Source organism: Camelus ferus, chromosome 15 (assembly GCF_009834535.1).
Source record: "Camelus ferus isolate YT-003-E chromosome 15, BCGSAC_Cfer_1.0, whole genome shotgun sequence".
In the NCBI taxonomy this organism is placed as follows: domain Eukaryota; kingdom Metazoa; phylum Chordata; class Mammalia; order Artiodactyla; family Camelidae; genus Camelus; species Camelus ferus.
Genome location: NC_045710.1, coordinates 1888201 through 1915435, shown reverse-complemented (window position 1 = coordinate 1915435; position 27235 = coordinate 1888201). Strand labels below are relative to the sequence as shown.

The window sequence follows — 27235 nt, the reverse complement described above, 5'->3', positions numbered from 1 at the left end:
AGCAGCATCTTCAATATACGGGTCATCATTTTGGGTCCTTCTGTGTTTAGAAAGGGTTTTGCATCTCTTACAGTCTTTGGACTGTTTTGCACGACGTGTCCCAAGTACCACTGGGCTCTGCCCTGGGGTGTTTACGCGGAGTGTCTGCACCCGCCCGCACTGTTCCAGGCCTGCGCGTGCAGAAGACGCCACACGTGAGGGTCAGGGTAGTTGCTCGCAGAGAAGAGTGTTATGAGGAGGAACTGAAGCAAGTGGAAGGCAGGAACACTGAGAGGGCAGGGAAGGTGTGATGAGGAGGTGGTTTGCGCTCCTGCTGGAGCGGGGGGGTCAGTGCGTGTGCACTGTGCAGAGGTCCGGGAGAATTCCACTCCAGCAGGGGCTGCTGCGGGCCTGGCCCCGGCGGTGTTAGCGTGGTCGGCTGTGGACGGCAGGGAGGCCAGGCTGGTGGTGCCCGTGATTGGAGAGCAGCTGGGCTGGTGTGTGAGGCGGGAGGTTGGCGGGGCCTGGGTCCCAGAGAGCCCGCAGCCCTGGCTCTAAGGACGGTGGAAAATGTGGCCAAGGATGGGGAGAGACCGTTCAACCATCCATCTGCTTCATGGCTATTTATTTAGTTACTTCTTGGCGAGGCACTGAGCGTCCAGGGCTTAAGGGAGCACAGACCCCTGCATCCTGTCCCCTCGGGGATGGGGACGGGGCCCAGGCCAGCAGTGATCAGTGCTGTGGGGCCAGGGAGCCAGCGGTGCATGTGGGGGGGCAGAGCAGAGGGCAGAGCACGGAGGCCGAGGGAGAACTCGGGGGCCGTCCTGCGAGAGCTGGTAGTGGCCCTTGCGGTACCGGCTGGAGGTTCTGGATGTGTGTGACATCTGGTGTGACAAGAGCCCTTGCCTTGGAGAAGTGACCTCGGTGCTGTTCATGGGGTTGGGACGCCAGGGAGGCTCGGGCGGCCCTTGCCTTGGGTCAGGGATCTGGCCCTGGGCATGCAGCCCCCACCTGCAGGGTGTGGGGAGCCTGACCAGTGAGGACGGCTGATGCCCGTGTCCCGCCCCCAAGGGCTGGCGCCAGGCTGAGTGAAGCGAGGACTCGGGGCCGCTTTTGGGACTCGCCAGCTTCCCGGTCCTCCACCCCCTCCCCCAGTTCCTGAGTCTCTGGGTCACGTCACCCCCCACTCTCTGCACAGAGGGAAAGGACATTCTCAGGCTGGCATCCTTTGTTTTAAAACTCTGTCCAGGGAGATGACCCAGAGAGAAGACGGGAGTGCCAGTGGGGTGGCTGGGGACGGAGCAGAGCTGTGGGCACCGTGAGGCCAGGATAAAGGCAGAATTTCCCGTCTGCCTCACCCCAGCCTGTGGGGAGACACTAACAGAGCAGTTCTCTTTTAGGAGGAAAGCGAAACGGGCAATTCAAACTCCAGAAAGCTGAGCAGTGCATGAAAACCATAGGGCTGGAAGACTGCCTTTAATCAGGGGAGATGGTGGGTGTGGAGGCTCCCGGGAAAGCGCCTGCGGCCACAGCAGAGTGGCTGCCGTCCTGCGCAGGGACGTGGTGGCCTAGAAGGGATGTCCAGGCTGCAAGGAGGGTGGGGCTGTGCCGACACCATGCTCTGAATTTTGGCGAGAGCCCCTCCACGCGTCCTGTGGAGGGTGGCCAACTGAAGGACACGGACCCTTGTTGGAGAAGCCCCGCTTCTGGTTTCTCTCCGCACGTGCAGGGCCCTGCGCTACGCGTTTGGAGTGAGATGTGTCTGGTTTTGGAGGCTGAGCTCCCGAGGTGGGCGTGTGCCTCTGCCTTCCTGTAGCGTTTGACCCTGTTTTCAGTGGATGCTTTTCTCTGAGATGCTGAAGGGTCGGTGTCGTCCACTGAGATCTGCACATCTGGACTCGAGCCAAGTGCCTGCCACGCCCACACTGGCTGGCAGGTCCAGGAGTGACACCCGAGGAGCCCGAGGGAGGGATGGAGGGGCTGGGGAGGGGCGGGGGTGGGGGAGGTGGGCCCTGCTGCCCGGCAGCGACCCCAGTCAGCATCTGCTCTTCCCCGGACCACGGCGATGACCATGGCGAGGACCGCGGCGACGGGCTTTGTAAGCGGAAGTGCCTTCTGTGGTTGTGTTGGTGTTCCTGTGTCATTAATGACTGATTTGCGTGATACTGCCCTTCCAACTCCCGAGCAGACCGACGGCGGAAGACCTGTTTTCAGCTGTAGCATTTGGCGTTCACAGTCACGTGCTTGTCTACCCCACGGTAACGTTCAAAGGGGTTGGATAACTGATGAAAATCTCTGAAACGCTGCACATCCAGCCTGAACGCCTTGTTGGGGGATGAGAGGGCTCTGTGTGCTAGAGGCCCTCCACGTCCCTCAGTAGAAGTAGAAGTGGTTGCACGGGAAGTGAGGAGTCGGGGTCAGGAGTGGCCCGCTCCTCCCGCCAGCTGCTTCCACCCCGGCACCGGCTCCCGAGAGCCTCTAGCCCCGTCAGAAGTGATGCAAGGAGAGCCCCCGCTCGTTAGCCCGGGGAAGCACGTGGCCGAGCCGTCTGGGAGTCAGCGCAGTCCTGCTCTTAGGCCTCACAGCCGCGTGCCGGGGGTTTCATAGGAATGATTCCTGGGGAAAAGGAGAGTAAGTCTCAGGAGTAGCCGTGAGGATGCAGGGAACGTGGTGGATGGAGCATCAAGGAAGGGCCGGGTGAGACAGGCGGGTGAGCAGAGCCCGGGAAGAGACCCACGTCCCAGCTCCGGTCCCCGCGGGAAGGGCCTCCCTGGGTTTCTTTTCCTCTTAGGAAACCAGAGAACCTGGCTGATGTCGGGCACCCAGTGAGTGAGGGGGTGGATCTCACGCTGGATGGGTACCAGGCACGTGTCCATCCGTCTGTCCATCTTCCCAGCAAACGCCATTAAACGCCATTATGTGTGTGCTGAATGCTGGGCAAGTCTCTGGATGTTGGGAAGGCAGGTGTTTTCTGGCCCCTGCCCTCATGGAATCAGGTCCATGTTCCTCTCCTCGGCTCAGCGCCAAGGCTGTCGAGCCTGGTGTGAGGACCTTGGTTTTGGAGTTGGGTCTGAGGCTGCTCTGCTCCTCCCTGCCGACCTGTCCTTGGACGTGTCCTTGGGTTGGCTGCCTCTCCCTGAGCTGTGGTTTCCTGTCTGCACGTGAGGTGGAGGGCCCCGGGCAGATGGATGCGGTGATACCCAGGGGACACCAGAGCCTGTGCCCTGCGAGGTGCCCAGCGGGGCACAAGGGAATGCAGGGCACCCCTGCCCCCCATCCCCAGAGCACACTGCTCTCTGTGCACTGATGGAAATGCTTCCCACGGCACTGAGAGGAAAACACAAGACATCTCAGAGAACACGGCACTGCAGAGGGCCCGCCCACACTTCAGTGGCCGTTCCGGTCAGTGGTGTGGCGCCGCCAGCTGGCTTGGTCCCCAGGCCGTCAGAGCGCACGTCTGCTGGGAGCCAGCGCCGCAGCCTCAACCAGGACTGTCTGTAGGCTCTGAGGGCAGACTGTTGGCAGATGGCTTTCAAGGTTAAACACGAGGGAAGGCACGAGAGGCCCGAACAGGGGCCACGGTTTAGGGGAGGCTTGGCTATGCACAGGCCTGTGCGCAGGGAGGGGAGAAGGCGATGCTCCACCAGTCAGCTGCTAGGGCTTCGAGTGTTCCAGACAAAAGGTGGAGGGACTGACAGCCCCACTCTGCCTGGCCACGTCCAGGGCTGTGTGAGCTGCGGGGTGGTTGCAGGGCAGGCCTGGCCCGCCACCCTACAAGTGCCATGTGGAGTGGGGGGGGTCTCCCCAGCTCGGGCACAGAGGACAGGCCAGCGGGCCGTGGGGACACTGCTCACACCCGTCCGGCTGGGGGGCGGCGGACCTGTGTGTTTGTGGGGGTTCGTCCTCACTTAGTTGAGTCAGCTGGGATCTCATAGATGCTGCACTTACGAGCTCTCACTGGCTCTTTTTTGTGGTGTTGAATGTAAAATTCCCATTTTCCAGCGCTTCTGGTATTTGAATTTGGCCTTTCCGTCTGAACCTCACTCAACTTAACCAGTACGAGAAAGGGGCCTGCACTGTCCCGTGGAATCTGTGGTTTCAGTCTCTCATTTCTGTGAAAAGTACATGTCATTTGTATTTTGTCTCTTTTTCTGACTCATCTGTGGGAATTTAGGAATTTGAAATAATCACAATTACTTTTGAAAAGAGAAGAAAATTCAAATAATTTATTTTAGAATCAGGTTTCAGCACAGGGTTTTAGTTTGAGGTGATTGGACGGGTAGAAATGAGCTCTATTCAACAGGGAATGTTACAACTTAGTGACTTAAGGTGCATTTTGAATTGGCCATCTGAGAGCTTCTGCGGGACCCTTGGTGGGAGGCCGAGGTCTCTGCACACAGCAGACACTCACACGCCGCGTCTGAGGACCGTGGCTTTGGAGCAGCTGAGTAAATCCTGACCCTGTCCTCGTGTTTTCATCTTGTCACTGGAACTGCTCCCTTCCATTTGCCTTTTCTCATCATTTTGTTTTGTTCTGCTTTTCCTTCTAACAAGAAAGATATAAACGTTCCTGGTGACGGGGTGGAGCTGCCCTTCCCCACCCTCCTCCCTCCTCCAGGTCCGGTGAGGGATGCCAGCAGCCGGGGCAAACCCACTGCAAACCCAGGGCACTTTTGGGCAAATAGAGAGATCGAGTTTCCATGTTTCTAAGTTGAGTGGAGTTTTGCGTTAATGAGCGCAGCCCGCTGCTGGCGCGGCCGCAGGAGGAAGTGCAGGAGTGAGCCTCGCCCGCAGATGGGAGGAGCTGGTAGACCAGGTCGCTGTGCGGGGCGCTGCATGTGGACACCACCCGGCCCCTGGCCCAGCCCCGTCTTAGGAGGTGTGAACAGGTGTGCACACCACCCCGAGCAGGAGAGAAGTGACAGGAGGTGCGGAACCAGGAGGAAGGGCCAAGGAGAGGGCGGGGCCGCCGTGCAGGCAGCTCTCAGAAGGGACCCAGGGCTGCAGTGACCGGGACCGTGGAGCGAGTTCCTGCGGGCTGAGCAGGGCGCCCGTATCCTCGCACTGGCCCTGGTCACGGAGCTGTGCCTGCGCATCCCGCTGAGCGCAGGCTCATTCCTGGAGCCACGCTGGTGGGGCTGGGGCTTTCGTGGGAATAGACCTGAGCGCCCCTCCTTCTGCAGAAGGGCTTGCTCACTAGTATTAAAACCAGGTGGGATACTTGCTCATTTATTCAACAGACATGCTCTGAGTTCTCACCACCCACGAGGCACGCGGGGCAGTGAGTCCTCCACGGCCCTACCTCCCTGGGCTCAGATTCTGCCCTCTGAATGCCCGTCTGTCTGTCCACGGCCCCCGCTGCTACCCAACCGCGAGGAGCAGCGCAGGAGGGAGAAGGGCACCTGCAGTTGGGAGGCCGGGGTCCGGCTCTGGGTGAGCCGGCGGGGCGGGTGTGGGGATGTCTGACCATGAGGTCTGGTTGCCTTGTCCTCAGACCTGGGGATAAAGGCACAAAACCATATGGGGGAGGATGCGTGCTGAGGGGCTCAACGGGTGACTTCCCTGTGGGGACTCAGGGCAGGTTTCCCCCAGACTTGGTCCTACTGGTTGCACGGATCAGGGATGCTCCAGGGCCTGCCCAGATCTCTTCTCTCTCTTCTCCACCGCCAGCCACCCCACCTGCCTGGTGTGCTCTAGGGCACTTCCCCTCTGTGCCCACCTGTCTCAAGCCACAGCCAGCCACCCCCTAACCCTGGCCACTGCAGTCGGGAGCCATTTCCACAGATGGCATCTCCCCTGCCCCCACCCTCCGGCTTCTGGTGCTGGGGGGTGAGAAGCCTCTTTCTCCTTTGTTCCTGCCTGCAGGCTGCTTCCTGCCCACAGGCCCCAGGAGGCCTGGTTCACGCAGGACGCTCTGTGGACCACTGAAAGGGCCCTGACTCTGTGGGAGGGCATTTTGGGCACCTCCCTTGGGCTCACGGGCAGACACGAGAGTTACACCTGGTCAGGTGGGTGCTCAGTGGAGCCGCACCCCGCCTCATTCATCCTGCTCAGCCTGTGTCAGACTCAGAGACAGCTGAAATCTCTAAGAATAGCCTCAGATTCCGACTTGCAGTGCCCTGCGGACACCTCCTCCCCTCCAGCTGAATCAGATTATGTCCCCAGCTGGGCACCGCTAGCCCTTTAGCTGAGCCGACCGGAGCGGCTATTCAGGCTTACAAAGGCCCTAATCTCCTTTGAGTCCCCTAAGCTGGGACTCATAATCCCTGCAGCCCTCCACACACCGTGTGGGGACAGTTGGCAGCCTCAAGGATGCATTTTCCATTCATTTGCCTGATTATCTTTTTATCTCATTAAGTGCCTTTGGCTCACGTGTTACATGGAAAAGCTAGACTGGCTTTTCAAATAAGCCTTCAAGACACAAATCGGTATTTTCCCTTTCAGAGCGATGGGCCCTCCCAGAGCCAGGAGACTTCATTTTGTTTCTAACTGTGGGGCTAGTGAACCGCGTGATTCAGGGGAGGGTGGCTCATTTCCTCAATTGTAGAATGGGGGCGTGGTGCAGGGGTTCCCTCAGCTGGGATGACCTTGGGTCTGAATCTGCTGAGTGAAGCAGCTTGGCTTGTACAGACGCCAGCCTGCCCTCTGGGGGCTCCAGTCACTGTAGTCCTAATTCAGCACGGGACCGTCTTTAGGCGAGCTTTGAAAGCAGAGATAAAAAAGAATGCCTTACTGGTTATTACAGCATTTTCCTTCTAAAGATCGGGTTTTCCTTCCTAAAAGCACCTTGGTTTCTTTGATAACTGGTGGATGTGTGTTGAATGCTCTACCGATATTCCTGCAGATATGGAAATCCTCAGAGTTCCAGAGCCAATTTGCATGTCTCGATGGGTACACCTCCAGCGTTTCTCATCTAGCACTGTTTACCTTCAATTTCATCTGCTTCTGAGGATTTGGAGAGTTTCTGATAATGCGTACCATATTTCTTGGATCTAAAGCACACTCGTGATTCAGCAAATTTTGCAGCTTTGCACATTTCGAGGGTGGAGTGGGGGTGATGTTGACAGGTGCATCTTATGGGCACCGAAGTCTAACTTTCTGATCCTCCTTGGGATAATTTCTAGTGTTTACATGTTTCAGTAAGGGACTTCGCACTTACCTTGTACCCATCAAATTTTCAGAGTAAGTTCTGGAAAGAAAAATTTATAATCTTTCAGAAAATCCAGATTTTCTATATGCTAGAAATTCTCTTAAGCCTTGTACTTCTTACGAATTTTTAGAAAAATGTATTGGTTCAGCACATTTTGCGAAAGTCTTGTTGCTGACCTGGGTCTTGGGCTGTTTCAGGCTTTACTGGGGCTCATGCTGCAGCGCCGGGGGAGAACAAGAAGCAGGTGCCCTTAGGTCCTTAAATGAGGTGCGGGTGGGGCGCATGGGTGGGTCGGGTGGAGGGAGGCTTGGGCGGGGTCTGCTCACCCCCTTGGTGGTACTGTGTGCCGGGATTGTGCACAGAACCTGCTTTTGCTCCCGGCCCCTCGGAAGTAGCAGTTGGTTTGTGGCCTTTTTGAATCTTACTGTTCATAGTTGCCCTGACTGACTGCACATGTGTGCAGTTATTTTTGGCCCCTTATGGTTTCCTTGAGTTCTGTTGCTTGAGATGTCTGTCCAGGTACAAGCCCTTGGGTAGAGGGTGCAGGTCCAGCCTGTCCCAGTATCTAGTGGTTTTCTTTTTGTCTTATGTGAGCCCATCCATTACGTGTCCCGATCCCACCTGCCCCGTGGGAACTCCCGTGGGAACTCCCGTGGGACTCTTCACCCTGTGGCATGCCCCCAGCCGTGCCCTGGCCCCCTTGTTCAGATCTAAGATGAGCCCAGTGGAGGAAGGTTTGCATGTTATCACATCCACAGTGTCCACACACTGGGTTTCCCTGGTGGTAGGCTGTGAAAGTTATGGAGGCCGTGCCCCCTCCTGGCGTACACAGGAGCCAGCCGTGTGTCACAGGACCACATGGAGGTGTGTGCACATGGGCTTCAAGTGTGGAATAAAGGCTGTCCTCTCCAGCTGTGCACCTCGTGGATTCACGGGCATTACCATTACTTCCTGACTCATGTCCCAGCCTGTTTTCTGATTTGTCCATCTTTCGTGCTGATGCTGGGCCATCCATCCTGAAGTGTGGTGCTCTCAGCCCTCCTTTTGTGTTGATTTGAGTTCTTTTTCCTGCCAGGCACTTGTGTCCTGACTCAGAACCACCAGCCTCTGCCCATTATCTGGAGCAGACCCTCCATACTTCTTGTCTGGTCCTCAGAGGGCTTCATACCTCACTTCTCTCAGCTTTAAGTCACCTTGCTGTAGCCCAGATTGAGCCGTTGGCCATTCTCCGTCTTCCGAGTCCCCTGGGTCCTTAATCCTACTTTTGAACACCTTTGCATTTCTTTCCGTGTGCCCAAACCTTCCTCGGGGCTTAGGTTAAACAGCTGCATTCCCGGCACTCTTTCCCTGTAACCCTGTCCCGGAGCGAAGGGCCTCTTTCCTTTCACACTTCCCCTGGATCTCTCTCAAAGCTATCGCCACTCTTGACCTTGTGTTATTTAACCATTGGACTAGGTTTTGCATCCTTGTGGGCAACATCTGTGTCTGACTCAGCTTCATACCTTATTGTCTTTCAGTCTTTCTCTGGGACTCCTGTGCTTCTGACCAGCCAGCCAGGCCATTGTCCTCTGGCCTCGAGTGTGTGTGCTTCTCCTGCCCACGGAGAGGGTGTGTTTGGACTGTATCATGATAGCAAATGGGGCAAAACCATCCATAGTTTCCTCTCCAGAGAGACACAGACTATTCCCTGGCCCTCTCTTCCCTGGGGTAGGAAAGGTTGGGTCTGGAGGGCAGCGTCCACAGGTCCTGGACTTGAGGTTGAGGAAACAGCTCTGAAAAAGACCCACGTCCAACAGCATAGCCGTGAGTGGGGCACCCCCTTTGCTGGGCTCCTGGTGGCCCATGGTCATCTGCCAGACTTTCTGCAGAGGCCAGAGAGGGGATTAGACAGGGCCCAGTCCTTCACTTCCTTGGTCCTCAAAGTAGGGGCACGTCTCCACCGCCGTCTTTGCCAATACTTAGTGGTGTTGATCTTCACGTTAAACTTGATCTGTCCTGGCAGCTATGTCATGTGTCTCATTTTGGTTTTATTTTGTGTTTCCTCAATTACTGTCAGTGTTGAGCGTCTTTTCTGGTGCTCATTGACCATTCATATGTTTTCTTCTGTGAAATGTCTGATTCAGTCTTTTGCGCATTTAAAAAAATTGGGTTATTTTTCCTATTACTGAGTTGTAAGAATTCTTTATATATTCTGGATACAAGCCCTTTCTAGACATGTATTCTGAGTATTTTCTCCAGGTTTCTCCAATTTTTTAAACAGTCGCTAAGAGCAGAAGTCTTAAAGTTTGATGATGTTCAACGTCTGCTGGTGAATGGAAGTTCTTAATTTTAATTTGGTCTGTCGCCAGTCTTTTCCTTCGTGATTGATTAGTGGTTTTTCTGCCCTGATTAATAAACCTCTGCTTATTCCAAGGTTGTAAGGATATTCTACTATGTATTCTAGAGAAGATTTTTATTATTTCATCTTTCCTATTTTGACTTATCTGGACTTAGTTTTGGGGTGTGTTGTGAGGTAGAAATGCAATTCACTTTTTCATATGGATGTACAATGGATCCAGCTTCTTTTATTGAAAAGACCATCGTTTGTCCACTCCAAAAATGGCATTATGTTGTAAACTAGGTGTCCATCTTTGTAAGGTCCGTTTCTGGATCCATAGTCTTTCTCTGGGCTATTTATCTGTGTATCAACAGGAAACTGATACCAGATTGTAAAGCATCCAGTTTGTTCTTCTGGATCACTGTATTGGCTGTCTGGGCAGTTCATATTTGTATGTAAGTTTTAGGACTTCAGAGGTAGGTTTTTGATTTCTATCAAAAAACAAACAAAAAACCCCCAGAAAAACCGCTAGAACTTTGGAGCTCACGGACTGCAGTCGGGAAGCTTCCATCCATGAGCATGGCTCGCCCCTCCATCCACTGGGCCTCTGCTGCCTCTCAGCTGTGTTCTTCACTTCCCTATCTGTAGTTTGAGATGTTACTGGATGTTTCATTCTTTAATTTGATCATTGATTCTTCTTCAACTTTTGTTTGCTGAACTTTTGTTGCTAATCTATAGATGTCAGTTGATTTTTATGTGTCGCCTTTATGTTTAGCAATTTTGCTGAAGTCCCTGTTTTATTTCTGGTATCTGTATGTGTACCTGTAGATCCTCTTAAGTTTTCTGCACAGGTAAGCGTGAGCAAGTAATAGTATTTTTATCCTTTTCCTATTCTTATACCTTAACTTTTTTTCTGGCCGTAGTAAGTAGTTAGGACTCCTAGTAGACTAGACTGTTCACTAGAGGTGGCATCACACAGCATTCTCATCTCGTTCCTCTTTCCAAGGGGAAAGCATTTACTATGTCACCCCCAGCTGTTATGTTTGCTGGGTGGGCAGACAGCACAGGAAGAGTTACTTTCCTGACACTTGAACAAAATTCTCCAAAGAAGGGCTTGTTCAGCGGGGGACCTGCCGCTAGGCCTGCCTCTGTACCGCAGCTGTTTTCGCTGTCCAGTACCTTGTGTCATTCTGTGTAGCTTGCTCTTGATGCAGTGCAGCCACGGCGTAGTTCTCACATTATTAGTTCCCTCACTTTGCAGATTAGACGTGTCTTTTTGTGTCATTTGGGAGGATTCAGATAGCCGGTGCCTCCGCTGGGTGAATGTTTCGGGCGTTCACTTTGCAGCTGAGGGTTGCCAACTCTCCCTTCATGAGTTACCCTCCTGTTTTCAGGAGTCCACTGCCAATCTCATGGGCTCTACAGAGAGAGTGCAGGGCTGGAAATCTCAGGGAAAATTAATTTCTCGTGTAGACAGAAACCGTCCCAGTCAGAAGTGGGACATTTTTGAAAGTACCGTAAGGCCTTTTGTTTTTTTCCTTATTTCATGTGTGGGAATCACTACTCATGGGTGTTCTTTTTCTACAATTCTTCTATGTTTTTCTCTTGATACCAAGTGATGATTTAATGTTGAAGCCTGTCCATTGTTTCATCATCGCTTATTAAAGACCGCCTTTAAAAGGAGAAGGCGTTTGGCATGTATGCTGTTTAGAACTAAACGGGAAGCAGATTTTGAAGGGACTTATACTGGGGAATGTATGATTCAGTGTTTGTCACCTAATGTTAAATCTGTTCCTTCTTGTTTCCTTTGTCTTTTTGTCTTGTTTTCAGTCTTATTGAAAGATTATCTGGAGGGCAGAGCCCAAGACCTGGGCACGTTCCCTGAGAAGAGGTGACCCGTCTCTCTTGTCTGTGCTTAGTCTCTCCATCCACAAAGCGGCTTTTCAAGGGGTTCCACAGATGCATCTTCTAAATCAGGGGTGTCAGGCCTGAGGGGGTGCTGGGCAGCCACCGGCCGGAGCCTGCAAGGACGCCCTCGTTTGTGGGCGATGCTGTGCCCAAGTGGCTGGCGGGGCAGCGGAGGATGTCACAGTGGGGTCCCCGGCTGCTCTCCGCCAGGGCTGAGCCTGCGGTGCCCCGGGCCCCGCTCAGTAGATGGGGCCGGGAGCACCACAGACACCGTCTAGTGCGTACGTGTTGGGGGAGCACACGCAGGGCACTGGTCCCTGTGCAAGGTTCTCTCACAGAGGTCGGAGGGAAGAGCTGTCTCATGTCCATCTTAGCACCCAGCTGCCCCACAGTGATTATATCTGTAGGGCCTCCACCCCCATTACACTCCCTGTTTTGAAGAACTTTTGAAGAAGAACAGGAGATTGATTTTGAGGAAATTAAATTTTCTTGTGAAACAGGATGATGTTCTGGAACAGGGGAGCAGGGGCGGGGCGCTGCCTGCCTGGTCAGCGCGGGGCAGGGGTCTGGGCGGGGCGCTGATGGCTGGGCAGGGGGGTCCCCACGCCCTGCTGACCTGTCGCTTGTTGCTCAGCTGCAGACAGCAAGGTGCTGACGTGCGCTGCGGTGTGGAGGATGCCTGCAGAGCTGGAGCCCGGCGGCCACGAGTCCCCCGAGGACGCAGCGAGCCCCGCACACGCCCTGGAGCTGCTCTGCCACCTGGACCACGCGGCCCGCGGCAGCACTGCCTGGTAGGTTCAGCCCTGCACCTGGCAGGCCTGGAGGTCAGGCCCACGCCGCAGAGGCCTCTCTGGTCTGCGAAGAAGGTGACACCCACTGCCTGCTTCTGTCTTTTTAGTGCCAGTTGTTCTCCTGATTAGACACGTGGGTGGAAGCCCCACTGCACACGTACTGAGAGAGGCTGCATCCAGTCCCCGGTCTTCTGAAGTCAGGTTTTTTTGGCACCTGCCCGGGGGGGGCTGGCAGTCAGGTACTGTGCAGCCTTATGGTGCCTTTACCTCAGAAATACACTTTTACTTAGCAACCCTGTGCGTAAGGTAACTGATTTGTGGCTTCAGGCTCAAGGCTTATGGTTTCTTCCTCTGTGGACATAGCGTGGAGGCCCCACATGCCCCTCTCCGTAGCTTCGGCCCACATTCATTTCCCCCAAGTGTCCTGTCCTTTGCCGTCTCAGAACGGAGAGATGCCACCACCATCCCTCAGTGCCCCCGGCTGCCCCGCTGTGGTGGCAGGAGTGCTGTGCCCCAGGGCGGCCCTCGGACCCTCCGCAGGACACTCGCAGCCCCTCTCCGGGCGCTGGGCCTCGGCCCACTCACAGAGCCGTGCTTCCTAGAAGGGGCCGGCTACGGTGTCTGCGCTGCAGTCATCGTGCTTTACTAACTCCGGAGCACCCCCGCGTGCGTATGTGTGCATGAGAGCCAATTAAGCCAACTTAATCCAGATGTTATTAAACACCTGCTGCACATGCTGCCAGGCTCCAGGGACCCAGGGTGATGGGTCGGGGACAGGCCTCAAGGACTCACATCTCTCGGGGAGACCATGGTGTGAACAGCAAAGCGAGACCCCGGGCCGGCAGGGTCAGCCCTGGAGTCGTGATGAGCTGGGTGCTATGGGCCCTCCGGGGAGAAAGTCATTAATTTTGACTAGAGGAATTGGTGGTGACACTTGGAGCTGGGACCAATCCCAGTCCCCAGCGTCACCCACGTCTGGAGGCAGGGGGGTTGCAGAGCTGCGGGCCCTGTGGCCAGGGGCCCTGGGAGGCCTTTGTCTGTCTGCGGGGTCTCTTCTCCCCAAGGCATCTCACCGTCCGCAGAGAAGGAGGGGTGCAGGGGGTGTACTGCCCCCCTGGGGAGCTGCCTCAGCTGCCACCGCACAGAGCTGTTCAGAGCCCATGTCTCAGATGACAGCCCTGTTTTCCTAGCAAACATTTGCACGTGTGTGTGTGTGTGAGTGAGAGCGTGTGCATGTATGCGTGCATGTGTGTGCATGCCTGTGTGAGTGTGGGAGCTTGTGCACGTGTGTGTGCCCATGTGTGCGTCTATGTGTGTCTGTCCCAGGAGCTGCGCCGGCACCGGGGGAGTGGCTGAGACACAGCACAGGCCTGCAGTCACTGTGGGAGGTCCATGCCTTTGAGGGGTGCAGCAAGGGGGTGTGCTCGGAGGAAGGAACTTTCCCATGTGGGGCGTGGACAAGGAGCTGAGGGAGAGACTGTCTGTCTGCCTCCCACCCCGCAGCTGGGTCCACACTCCCCATCACAAGTGCTGTCGAGCCACAGGCCAAGCCCGTCCACCAGTGTCGTCGGGGAGTGAATCCGCATTGCACACTTGTGCTCTCACACCTGCGAAAGGGACACTTGTGGACATTTCAGCACATCTTCCTCAGGTTCACCGGGATGCTGGTATTCCGAAGCTACCTCATTGTTCAGAGTATTTCTTGAATTCTTTCTTGTTATGTGTGTCCAGCCTTTTCCCTGCAGTGCAGGTGCAGGAGCAGCACTGGGGACCCTTGTGCCCCCGCCCGCTCCCCAGCGGGTACCCGGCCTGGCTGCCAGTCAGGGTCCTCACCAGGAACGAGGTGAGGGGACGGCCCACGTGTCCCATGTGTGCTCAGTCATGACGCCTTTTTATGTCTACCGCCCTCTCCCCGCGCCCCGTGCTTCGTCCTGGCAGTGTCGGGTCTGTGCCTCCCTCTCCCCATAACAGGTCACTTCCAGCGTGTTCTGCACATTGCCCTTGTCGTCCCGCCCTGGAGGCTTGGCCTGGCGTCGCTCCTTCCTGCTTGTTCTGCATCAGACTCCTGGTCGCTGGGCCGCTGTCCGTGTAGGCGCTTGGCTGTGGACGCACGCCTGGCCCCGGCACTGGGCTGCTGTGAGTGAAGGTCCCCTGAGCCTCAGCACGCCGGTGCCCCTGGCTCTGCGTCTACTCTCTCCTGGCCGAGGCCGCGAGCTGCCGGCCGGGTGGGGCACGTCTTGTTTTGCGGAAGTGGCCGCACTCTGCTCCGGAGCAGCTGCCGATGACCCCCCTGCCAGCCGTGCCCGAGGGTCCAGTCGCCGCATCCTCACTGGCATTTGGGTTGTCGTGTGTGTTCTTTTATGCGTCGTCAGTGGTGTCGAAGTCTCATTAGTAGACAGGGAGTTCGAGTTCGGGAAATTTAAGTCCGGTGAACACGTGGATGTGAAGGGTGCTGTTTGTGGTCAAGTGGGAGACAACGGTGGTTTTTCTTTGCTTGCTTGCTTTCCTTTTTGGTGTATTATTTGGGCAGAGAGCAGTTCCATGAGAGGAGCCCCCAGCCGTCCTGACTGCTGGCTGCTGCTGGGGGTGGGGGGCATCCAGGGTGCCACATGGTGCCCAGCGCACGAGCTGTTGCTGCCCCGATGGGCAGGGGTGAGCTGTGGGGCTCCTGTCCTTGGGCCACTTGGCCTCCCTCACTCTGGGGCAGCACAGGGCGTGGTGTGCACGGCCCCACATCTGCACCTCAGCAAGCAGGGTCAGGCAGTGTCCAGGGTCTCCTGTGCTCACCTGCCCTGAGGTGGCCAGACGAGCACTGGAAAGTCACCGTTTCTCTAGATTAGCTCTCCGTTCCGGAAAAGGAGGTGATGTTTCATAGCTGTGCTGATGGCTCCGTGGCAGGGTCCCTGTGGAAATGTACCTTCCAGGTCTGTAAATAAGGCTGTGAAGGGGTTGGGGTAACATGCCCCTCAGACCCCCCCCCAGACTGATTCCCCGGTTCTACACTGTGGGGATGCAGGTCCTGATCTGACCTGGGTTGGGGGCGGGGGGTGCCTCTGACCCGCAGCATGCAGCTCCTCTCGGCTCAGTGTCCCTCTTCAGAGAGGCCCTTTTTTTGATTGCAAAGGAGAAGTATTTTATCTAATTAATCAATTAATTTTCATTGAAGTATAGTTGCTGTACAGAATTACGTTACAGGTGTGCAGCACAGTGATTCACGGTTCTTAAAGGCTGTGCTCCGTTTATAGTTGTTATAAAATATTGGCTGGATTCCCTGTGTTGGGAGAGGTCTTTCTTAACCATTCTATCCGAAACGACCACTGCTCCGCCCCCACTCACGTCTCTCTGTCATTTTGCCCAGTTTCATCTTTCGTGGTAGCAGTTGCCACCACCTGACACCCACCGTCTGAGTTTGTGCTCCCATGTGTTTCTCTGTAGATGGCGCTTCCCCAGGCAGGGGCTGTCCAGGGGCACCCTCAGCACCACGGACAGTGCCTGGCGCACTCTGGTACCCGGCGTTTGCGGAAAGGAGGGAGCTGGAGCCATGGTAACGATGTTGATGTTGAGTTGTGGCTGTGAACCGGGCCTGAGGGTTTGCCGCAGCCCCGTGTCCATTTCCCACAGTGACCCTGTGCAGTTGGGACCGCTGCAGGTCAGCTGACTGGGCCAGAGAGAGGCGGAGGCAGCATCCACGGTCACTCAGTCCTCAGTGGAGCAACTGGATTTACAGCCGGGCAGCCTGACCTCAGGACCCTACACGTCACCCCAGAGTCGCGTCCCTGCTGAATGAGGGGCGGGGCCGTTTGGTCTGCAGGCTGATTCCGGAGTGGAGTTAGCTGCAGGGAACAGAAGCACGTCTTCAGCGGAGTAGGCTTTGCAGATCTTCCCACATATCCCTGCTAGTCCTTCCTGGATGGTTGGCGGGAGGGGCCCTGCTGCAGGGGCTCCTCATTTCCTGCGTGTTACAGTCACCGTCTTTTCTAATGTGCTTTCTCCTTGCCCTCTTGGTTTGCTCCTGTGGTCACTGTGGATGGTTGTGTAAGAAACTGAGGGCCTGGGGTCGGTGGCCCAGGGCTCTGCCTGAGGATCTGTAGCTATTCATGCCATCCCTGCATGGGCCCCGCTCCCTCGTGCAAAACACGTTGACTGGGGTGGAGGGTGTCTCTGACGCTCTTCTGGCTCTAAGTTCAGCAGGCGCAGTGGGCTCGCTGTCACACGTCCTCAGTGCCGCATGCTTCTTCTCTAATAGTAGCTCAGGACCCTCCTTCCAGTCCACCTCTCACACTGAGGTCGGGGTGCCCGCTGCTCTGCCACGGCCATGGCCATGCCATCCACGTGAGGTCCTCCTGGGGTGAAGTCAGTTCAGCTGGTGGCTGGCTGCCTGCAGGGGTTGGGTTGAACCAGTGGGGACACTTTTACCAAATTGTGGTATTTTAGCTGTTTTCAGTGTATCTCATCCTGTCATCCTCCAGGTGATGTGTGAGCTGCCTAAAGCCTTTTGTAACAGGATGGAATCAAGATTAGTAATCTGGATAAGTGGAATTAATAAAATTCTTCCTCATTATGTTAAGGACACTGAGGTCAGAGTTCACCCCAGTGTCACATGTGTAGCGGACACTCACTTTTGGGGGGTGGACAGGAGGGGCTCTCCACAGTTCCCTTCTGTGTGCTGCGGGTCATCCTTCTCTGGAGTCAGGCTCTCCTCGGGTCAGTGACTGGTGGGTGTGCGTTTACCAGCATACGCAGTGTCTGCACCGATGGTGAGCTGCGCCGTGGGAGTGGGGGCTGCAGACCCCCCGAATTCTCTAGGGCCTCCTGGCACCACACCCCCATCTCTGTTCACTGCAGTGCATTCTGGAGCCCCGGTGAGGGGCAGGTTTTCGGGAACGCAGCAGGTAAGAGCAGGCGGGAGGTAGCTGTCCTCCACGCCGGCTCACGGAGAGGTTGGGCGAGTCTCAGCGGTGCATCTGTCGTAATCGGCCGAGGGCTGATCAGCCACAACAGCGTGATTTCACAGCTCTCCACCTCCTTTTGGTGGTGAAGAGGCTCTCCAGCGTGGAGGAGTGACGCACCGTGGCCGTAGATTAATGCTCCCTGCTGGAGAGTGGAAGCAAAGTCAATTCATGGGAACAGCGCGCCGGTTCCCAGGTGGTGGCTCAGGAGCAGTCACACAGACTGCGGTGTTTCCTGGATGGGACGTCTCCTTAAAGGAGAAGTGACTAAAATCAGAGACCAGCAGCTATGGGGGATGGAAGTGAAATTACCGACACTCAGCCACAGGCTCCTCCACACACTTTCCCCACCCGGGGCGTGGCGGGGCGCAAGGAGTCAGCGCAGCGGGCACCCGGGTGTTGCTCTCATGTCGCTGCAGATGCCCTTGGCACTTGGACGCAGTGACCACCGACTTTTGCTTTCTGAGTGAACTTTGGGGGAAAGGTACCTCTTCAGTGTTGATGGAGGTAAATGTCGCTCTGAAATGCCAGGCTGAGAGTCGCTGGGAATCCCGGAAGTGGGTGCACACATTACCAGTATTGCTAGAAAAAGGAAAAAGGCATAAGCATTGGTGTTGGGCTTGGAGAAGAAGCACAAGAAAAGAGACTTGTGTGGGTCCCCCAGATGCTTGAGGTGGTTTGGCCAGAGAAAGAATGTGCCTCATCTCTGATTTTGTGTTTCCTCTTTTTAGTTCGGTGTGACAGAACCGTGTGAGCTGGCTCAGGTGAATGTTACGAAGAGTAAATTCAAAGTTACCCTTAGTATCTTACAGAAGTTGTCTTAGAGGTTAAGTCAAAAAAGAAGTTTGAAATTTGTAAAGATCCTGTGGTATGACTCTCCTGTCAGTGACGGCGGAAAATCCGCTGTGAGTGCGACAGTGTCCTCACTGAGTGTTTGTCAGATTTTACAAGATCCACGTTCGTGCTTTCTGGCTTCACCTGACCTAGATGCACTGAGGCGTGCGATTTTTAAACGGGAGCCCGGAAGTTGCTTCCCTGGTTACTGGTTCATTACTGAAGACGCCCGCTAGCTTTAAAAGAAGCCGGAATGATGCCCAAATCCCTAATTTTGTGTAGGAAAAGGACAGTCTGTGGTATCACAGGACAGCGTAAAGATGTCTTCCTCATTCACTTTGGTTAAAGTCTCTGTTGTCAAACGAGGTGGCTGTCTGAGCCGCCCTTGTCCCTCGTGAGGGTAACTAACTACGACAGGGGTGGTGAGGAGGAAATAGCAAGACGCAGCGTGTAGGTACAGCTTGTCCGGGAGGAGCCAGACTGCGGAATCTGAACACACGGTACAGAGGGTGTAAGTATTTACAGTGCAGGATAAATTCGTATCCTTTCTGAGATTCCAGTTTAAGTTTCCATTAGACAGCAGGGTTCGAAGTGTCTCAGTTGGTCCCCTCAGGAACCCAGAGGGTCTTCCCCAGAACGTGCTGGGCAGACACGCACCACTGTGCCCAGGGGAGAGTTCACAAGGGTGCCTTTTTTGAAGTTCTGTTTGTGATTATTTACACTTGAGGTTTAAATAATTTTAATCATTAAAAATTTAAATCTGAAGGGCCATTGACTCGGCCGTGAGAGTTTTCAACTATCGTTGGTTTTTCTTCTACTGTTTGAAAAATAGGGTGTGGGAGGGGGAGGGGGAGGGGAGCCCAGCCTGCTGATCGGAATTCGGACGGTGCTCTTTCTTTCAGAGCGGGTTGGGCTTCCAGGCTAGCTCTGAACTTGCTCGTCAGACACAGGAGCAGAAGCCTTGAACTTCTTGGACTGGCCACTGACCGCGTGGCACCCACCCCCTCTGCACCGTCTTGGGGAGTCTGCAGTGAGCACCCAGCAGGCAGGCCTGTGAGCTCGGGGCTTCGGGGCGCGGGAGTCAATCATCTCAGTGTCGTGGGCCTGGCTCTCTCTGGGGCGGGAGGACCAGCCAGGAGCCTCCCCGGGAGCACGGTGCGGTGGTGTCCGCCGGCTCCCATGTCCACCCGATGTTGTGGTAGATCCTGGGCCTCGGACGTGCCCCTCCCGAGGGAGGCTTTTGAGGAGGCAGGTCTCCAGCCCACACACTTCCCAGCGCTGAGCTGTGAGTGCGAGTGCACGATCTTGTTGAGACACGTGCGTGGCTGGTGGAGATGGAGTAAACGCAGACTTCCAATAACTAAGTTACCAGCGCCCAGAGTTACACGCGTGTCCGTCAGAAAGGGGTCCCAGGTGGTGCCTACGGGAGGTCCTGTCACTTCAGGTATCTCTGTGTGTCTTGGCCACCAGGAAACCTCACATCCTCGGATCTGATCACAGTGTGCTTCTCGACTTAATGGTGCGCCTCTTAGAGCGCGCTTTTTTCACGCTTGTAGCAGTTGTGGAAAGCCGTCTCGAGTTCTGCTGTGAATTTTTGAGCAGGAAGAAATTAACCAGATTGCCAAATCTGTGTGTTTTAAGAGAGAGAGGTATAAACTGGGGAAATAATTTCTTAGGTTCTTTTTGTAAAGAATTTCAAAATTTGACTGATAATCTCTGACTTCATCGCTGATGGTTTAATAGGTAAGTTTCTTAAGGTTTTCCCTTTTTCAGTGAAGTAATAAATGTGGCGAGTTTTGGAATGCCATCCAACAGGTGGTCTCAGCCCAGCACCCCTCGTGTGCTGAGGCTTGGTTTCCGCAGAGAGGGGTGGTTTCCGTCTTTAGGAGTTAGCACGGCCCGAGGGCAGACTGCCTGGCCCCCCACCTCCCTCCCGCGGGGACTGCAGGGAATGGGAGGATACGCAAATGATGGGAATTTAAGTTAGTCGTATATTGAGGTGGTTTTAGGAGTTTCTCAGTGTCCCTTGAGCGTCCTCACCGCAGGTGCCAAGATCCAGAGTCTGAGCCGTTTGTTCTGGAATCCCTTACCTGAAGATTCCTGCTGGCGTGGTCCTTGTGAACTGCCTCAAAGAAGTTCAAGTTTTCTGCTTGGGTTTATTCACAGAAGCAGGCCTTCTCTGTGTTTTTCTTTCAGTGACTGTGAGGGGGGCAACGTGCGTGTACGTGAGGTCTGTGCTGCCTTGGTCCCAACTTGTGAGCGCAGTTCCACGTCCGCTCACACTCACTGTCGAGCGTGATGAAGCAGAACCGTGGACGATGTTCACACGCAGAGAAGTAAACTTCCTAGTTCGGAGCAGCAAGGGCGGCAGGAACTCTGGGTTCTTCCTCACATTTGTGGCCCTGGGCTTGTGGTGACGGTCCACGAGGCGAGAGGGCTTCCCCCTTCGTCGCACTCTGCATCCTCTGCCGGTCCCAGCACTGAGACCGGAGGGGTCGCTGCCTGTGAACAAGCTGCACGTGTTTTCGGACGTGCCGCCCAGGGTGGACAACAGACAAGCCTCCCTCAGCAGTCGGGCCGCGTGACGCGCAGCATCTCGTCTGCAGGCAGTTCGGCGCCTGAGGGGCTCTTGCCGTCAGCGAAGCCGCGGTGCTGGTGTGGACTGTCCAGGCTGCCCCCCCCCCCCCGCCGGGAAGGTCGGAGGGCCTTGATTTGTGAAGCGTCCCGTGGACGGAAGTTGTGGGACAAGAGGCCGGTGTGTGACAGGAGCGAGGCGAGGGGCACGAAGAGCGGGAAGCCCGGGGTGAGGCAAGGGCCGCGTGCATTTCCTCTCAGGACCCCCCCTCCCCTTCCCGGACGTTTATCTCCACTGAGGATCGCGGCGCTGCAGGCCGCGGTCGTGACTACTCTCAGAACACACAGCCACTGAGACTTCTTCTGGGAACTCAGCAGTTGGGCAGCTGGTCTCATAGACCGGTCTCCCCGCGACACCACCGTGCACCCCGCTGCCCGGGCCCCAGGCTTTCGGGCTTGGTCACCTGGGGCCGGCGCCTGTGTGGGTCCCGGCCGCAGGCTGTCAGAATTGCGGAGGAAGGCCTCCTCACAACCCCAGTGTTTTCTGTTTTCCTGTGTCTTTGCAGTGGCAACCGTGTGTCATTCACTGTGACCTTCAGAGGTGGCAGGAGACTGTTCCCCTGATAAAGCATCCCTTAAAACTGTCACCAGTGAGCACGTGAAGCCAGGATTTCTCCTGAAGCAAATCAGCATTGCCTCTTGTGTTCTTTAATCTCTTTGTTTTCTTCTTTTTGAATTACATATATATTTTCCTTCTCCAATATAAAAAGTTAGTTCTATAAACATTTGAAATTCATTTGATTGTTTCCTCTGACAATGTGGCTGTGAAACACAAGCCTTGTCCCAGGGAGACGCGGCCACACAGAGGCAAACGGAACCGTGCTGGGGGTGATGAGGGGGACTGCAAGCCATCACGCCTTCACTTCCACTCCCGGGGCAGAGCTGGACCGGGGGACCCCTGTCTGTAAGTCAGGGGTGGGAAGGGGCCCTGCCCGGGCTGCGTCCGGAGGGAGAATATTCTCTGAAGCAGGCGGCCTCCTCCCGACGCCCTCCTGCTGTTGGATTTGGCTCTAGAATGAGCGTGCGAGCAGTTTGGGGTCTGCAGCTTGGGCTGATGCCTGTGTAGGTGTGTGCGCGTGCGCCCCCTGAGCAGAAGGAAACGAGAGGACTCGGAGCCAGTTCTCGGGGATGCCTGATGTTGGCTGGAGCCCCCTGGTCCACATCACCGATGCTCCGAACGCGCCTTGTGTGCATGCTCCTGACTCTAGGTGCCCCAGGATATCCGGCCCCCCATGTGTCCATGGATCTGACCCTCTGTAGATGCTCTGGAACATACCAGGCCTGCCATACACATGTGCACCTGACCCCTGAGTGTCTGGCATTGTTCAGGGAGGTGGGGGGGGGCGCAGGGAAGGCATTTCTCAGCTGGGGTGGAGCCCCCTGGGCAGAGTGTCCTGGCAGCAGTGGACCTGGGGGTGTGCGTGGTGGGTGGGGCGTGTGCGGGCTTGGCCTCTGAGCCCTTCTGTGACGCTATCCGACTGTCCACTATGAAATGCCTTTAACCCACGGTGTCCCCACCTGCGATGTCTCACACGGGAGGTTGCTAGGATCAGCTTTTATCTGTGGGAGGATGTAATGCAGGTTCACGGGCACTGTATTTCCTCATGAAGCTAACTCAGTTTTGCTGTTTGAATTTCTGATTTAAAACTTAGCCGCCTGAAACCTTAAGCGCGGCACTTTTGAATAACTTGAGTTTTCCTGATCACTGAGGTTCATCAAAGTTAAAACATCAAGGCTTTAAAAGAACCCGTATTAGATGGAAAATTTTCTAAAACCGATTTTGACCTTTACCGTTTTTAAGGCGCACTCACTCCGCTCCGCCGCGGGGCTCGCTGGCCACGGTCAGGACCGTCCTCGCGCCGGCGGGTGCGCTGTGCCGGCTCGGCCACGCCAAGGGCCCGGGGGCCCGGGTCTCCCCCCGCCCCCCCGATGGCTGTCGTGTCATCGCCTTGACGGCTTGCCCTGGTACCCCGCCCCTCCTCACCAGCGCCCCGGCCCTCACAGCCACGGTCCCCTTCTCCCGAGGACCCGGAGGCCGGCTGGGCAGTGAGTCGGGGCCGTGGGCGGGCGGCAGTAGGAGGGGTCTTGCCGGCGTGGAGCCTAATGCTTTTCCTTCTTGCTCTCGTTTCAGGGTTGCTGGCTGTCCCCCAAACCCTAGTGTGCTAATGGTTAACTAAATGCACTTTAAAGTGGTCTCATTTTTTGGAATGTGGTGTCTCCACTCTTACTGGAATTCTTTTCTCTTACCTGGAATTCATGAGCAAGTATGAATTCAGTGCCGTGGGCCCTGAATATTGCTGGTCACTGGAGAATGGAATAGGTTTTTAATAAACGGGGTCTTCTCTCCAGGAGCCTTTCATCTGGCTGCGGAACCAAAGTCAGATGCTCACGGCCCAGAGGTGGTGTCCAAGGCTGGTGTGTCGCTAACGACGGCCTTTGGGGAGGACAGGGAGGGCCTGCACGTGGGGGGGGGGCGGCCAGTATCTGGCATTGCACCGGCTAATTCTTACGCTGTGACGTCAGTGCCCTGGGCATCTCTGGCTTTCTGGGACTTCCGCTGAAAATCCCTCGTCTGTGTGACGGCTCTCAGGTTGTCATTGTGCTGACAGTGCTGGGGAGTTCCTCCTCGTCCTGGCTCTTCTGTGTGTGTGCGCGTGTGTGTATGTGCATCTGTCTCTGTGTGACTGTGTGCGTGTCTGTCTGTGTGACTGTGTGTGTCTGTCTGTGTGACTGTGTGTGCGTGTGTGTCTGTGTGACTGTGTGTGTGCGTGTGCGCACTAGGGGGCAGGAGTTACAAGTGAGAGCTGGTGAGGAGCCTGTAGATGGATCTGAATTTCCTGTCCCTGTTGTAGGGTGTTAGGAGCTGCATTTGCTGTTCTCCCGAGTTCATGTGTTGAAACCCTCGTCTCCAGTGTGTTGGCCTTTGTGGGGCCTTTGGGAGGCGACGCGGTCCGGAGGGTGGAGCTCTCTCTCAGATGGTTAGTGCCCTCAGGAGAGAGACTCGGAGCTTCCCCTCTGCTCTCTCTGCTGTGAGGACAGGGAGAAGGCGACTGTCTGCAGGGCAGGCCGTGTGGAGGGTCCTCACCAGAGTCCCACCACGCTGGCACCCTGGTCTCCGACTTCTAGCCTCCAGAGTGTGAGAGATCAGCCTCTGGGGGTTAAGTCCCCATTCTGAGGTGTTCTGTCTCAGCGGCCCGAGGGGCCGAGACAGGACGTGTCCAGCACAGACAAGTGCCTACCCTCCGCCAGGACGGGGCTGCGGTGCCCTGCACCCTCTTCCCTGTTTTGCATTTTCCTTGGCATCCATTCTCGGCTGTCTGAACTCTACATAAGTGTCCCTGTGTGAACAGGCTGCCAAGAGAATTTCAGTCATCTTGCTCCAGAAAAGTGTCTTCAGATCAGAACTGCCAGTGTCTTCACCAAATAGGCACAACAGATTTTAGAAGCAGGTTTCTTGGCGTCTCTTCTGGCCACGTGGTGTTTCAATTCTGCTTACTGGATATTGTGCATTGTTCACTGTTATTAGAAGAGCTCTTGGGCTGACAGAGGAGTCATGTACCTGTGGTCACAGAGCTATGAACTCTGTGTGTCTTAAACTATGAATGAGAAAGAAATTGTGGTCCTGAATTACACTGACGTTGTGATAAAAGTAGTAACGGCTCACTGACTGTCTTGCAAGATGGTGTCGGGGAGGTGCGCTCCGTCAGTCAGCGTTGTGTTCTGTTTGGGAAGGAAACAGCGAGGGTCTTTGTTGGCATCTTCAGTTCCTCAGGTGTCAGGGGACGCGGAGTGGGACTCTCCTGTTTATGAGCACTCGGGAGTTGCAGCCGGGAAGGCAGAAATTCCTACTTGTGATCAAACTGAGAAAGTCTTGCCCCCTTTGTCCTTTACCACGGTGGTGTGTTGTGTGTCTTTAGTTAGTTGTTCGAATGTGCTTGCACCGTTAGGATGGTTTTGGCTGCAGGTAACAGGAAACTGGCTCGCGCTACTGAGACATTGGACAGTGCTTGGCAGCTCAGGCAGGGCACGCAGAGCTGATGGGCACCTCAGGGCTGATGCCCCCTCTCCGCCGCTCTCAGCTCTGCCTCCCAGGAGATGCTGCGAGAGACCCGGGCCTCCTTTCCCCAGTCACGCCGTCTGTCTATGTCCCTCAGACCCAGCCCCTATCGGGCCCCTTCACATCTCTGGCCAGAGTCAGTCAGCTGTCCCTTCCCCAGGGGCCGGGAGACCCTGTCTGCAGTGTCTTGTCAGCTCGGGTGTCATAATGAAAGCCCACAGCTGGGGCTTAAGCAGCAGAAATGCTGACTTCTTACAGCTCTGGAGGCTGGATGTCTGAGATCAGGGTGCTGGGAAGAGCTCTCTTCCTGACTTACAGATGCCACCTCGCACTGTGCGTTCACATGGCAGGGAAGGTGGGTATAGAAATATAGAGACAGATCACAGGTAGAGAGACAGAGATCACAGCGAGAGAGACAGAGATCACAGGGAGAGAGACAGAGATCACAGGGAGAGACAGAGACTGATATGCACGACTGGGGACCTAGAGCTCGGAGAGTCTGGTGTCTGGCCGTGTGTGGGCACTGATCCCACCACGCGGCCCGCCCTCCGGCCCTCGTGGAGCCATAATCGCTTCCCAGACCCCCCCACCCCCCATGCACACACCAGGTGACTGAGAGGAGGGCTGGGTGCCTGTCCCCAGCAGGGCGTTAGCGCCGCGCAGCGTCAGGGAGAGCGCCACTGCCACCCGGGTGGTGACGAGGCCGGAGGGGCCCTGCTGGCCGGGGGAGGGTGTGTGTGAAAGCCCCAGCCTGGAGGGTGGGGTGCGGGCACCCGCCTAACGAGCTCTCCTTTCTCCTCCCGCAGCGTCGTATGGGAGCCGGCAGGGGCCGGGGGGAGAGTCATCTCGCTGGCCGACAACCACGTCCTGCTCTGGGATCTGCAGGAGAGCGGCAGCCGGGCGGCGGTGAGTGACAGGCCGCCAGCTCGGCCTCGTGCGCTGTCCCTTGGGCTTCGGCTGGTCACCGAGTACACGGCCTGATTCATGCAGGTTTAGGATTTTGGCATTGATTGCGGGCTAATTAATGAACGCACTGAATCATCAGTCAGAGAACTGAGTGATTGTCTCTTTCAGGCAAAAGCTGTTTGGGATTTAGGCCTCAAGGCTGTGCACAAATACGACACAGAATCTGGAAGTTGACAAAACTACCCCCTTTGGCCATTAATTTATCCAAAAGAGTTAGTGAGATAGCCAAAAGTATATGCTTCTGTGTCAAGGGTTATGTCTTTTTTTTTTTAAATTGAAGCACAGTCAGTTTACAATGCTGTGTCCATCCCTGGTGTACAGCACCGTGTTTCAGTCATACATAATACACATGCTCGTTTTCATATTGTTTTCCCTTACAGGCTATTACAAGGTGCTGAATGTCGTCCCTTGTGCTGTGCAGTATAAACTTGTTGTTTATCTGTTTTATATACAGCAGTTAGTATCTGCAAATCGCAGACTCCCAGCTTATCCCTTCCCACCCTCTCCTCCCTGGCAGCCATAGGTGTGTCTTCTATGTCTATGAGTCTGTTTCTGCTTTGTAAATGAGTTCATTTGTGGGTTTTTGTTTGTTTGTGTTTTAGATTCCACATGTGAGTTTGATATCATTTGGTATTTGTTTTTCTCTGCCTGACTTACTTCACTTAGTATGATCATCCCTGGGTCCATCTGTGTTGCCGCAAATGGCAATATTTTATTTTTAATGGCTGAGTGGTATCCCACGGTGTATATATACCACAACTTCTTTATCCAGTCACCTGTTGATGGACATTTAGGCCATCTCCATGTCTTGGCTATTGTAAACAATGCTGCTATGAACATTGGGGTGCAGGTGTCATCCTGAAGTAGGGTTCCTTCTGGATATATGCCCAGGAGCGGGATTCCTGGGTCATACGGTAAGTCTATTCCTAGTCTTTTGAAGAATCTCCACACTATTTTCCACAGTGGCTGCACCAAACTGCATTCCCACCAGCAGTGTTGGAGGGTTCCCTTTTTTCCACACCCTCTCCAGCATTTATCATTTGTGGATTTTTGAATGATGGCCATTCTGTCAAGTATATGTCTTTTTAATGAATGGATTTTCAATATCTCTTTGGTTAAGATCACCTTTTAGGTAGGAGCAGTTGTCAAATGCAGATTTCCTGGTGTTGACTAGCTCGTGGAAGTACGTTGACTGTGACGTGGGGACCTTTCCCCTTGCCCCTCCCCTCCTTCACTCACTGGCAGGCAAGGTCCTGAGGTTTAGCCATCAGACGTGTCAGCTGTTCTGTACATGTGGTCCCTGGGTCACTGACCCGCACGGAGGCTGTCTCCTGTCCTGCCCTGTCAGTCACCTTCGGAGCCCCGTCCCCAAGGTTGGAGAGTAGCTCTGTCTGCAGGTCCCCGACCAGAAGGTGACGCCCCTCTTGATGGGCCTTTTCATCTCCAGGCCTGTTTAATGCTTGGCACCAACTTTCGTGGGAACCAGTTTGGCTTTCAGACATTCATCACTTTAAATACTTTGTCTTTCCTGGAATAAATATCCTACCAATTGGTATATATTTTTTCATATCTGATTCCTTAACATTTCTGCTCATAAAATGAGTTTGTTTACATGCATTCGTAATTTCATTGCATTTGAATGTCAGAGCG

General features: G+C 55.1%; 1 protein-coding gene across 2 annotated transcripts in view; it reads left to right on the top strand.

The window, feature by feature from the left end:
* The window catches only part of EIPR1 (EARP complex and GARP complex interacting protein 1), a 77739-nt gene that overhangs the window by 36200 nt on the left and 14304 nt on the right, over positions 1-27235 (top strand). For both annotated transcript variants that reach the window (XM_032496950.1, XM_032496949.1), the window contains exons 4-5: positions 11989-12145; positions 25426-25525. In XM_032496950.1, the coding sequence (XP_032352841.1) occupies positions 11989-12145; positions 25426-25525 (257 nt within the window). The remainder of the gene's footprint in view (positions 1-11988; positions 12146-25425; positions 25526-27235) is intronic.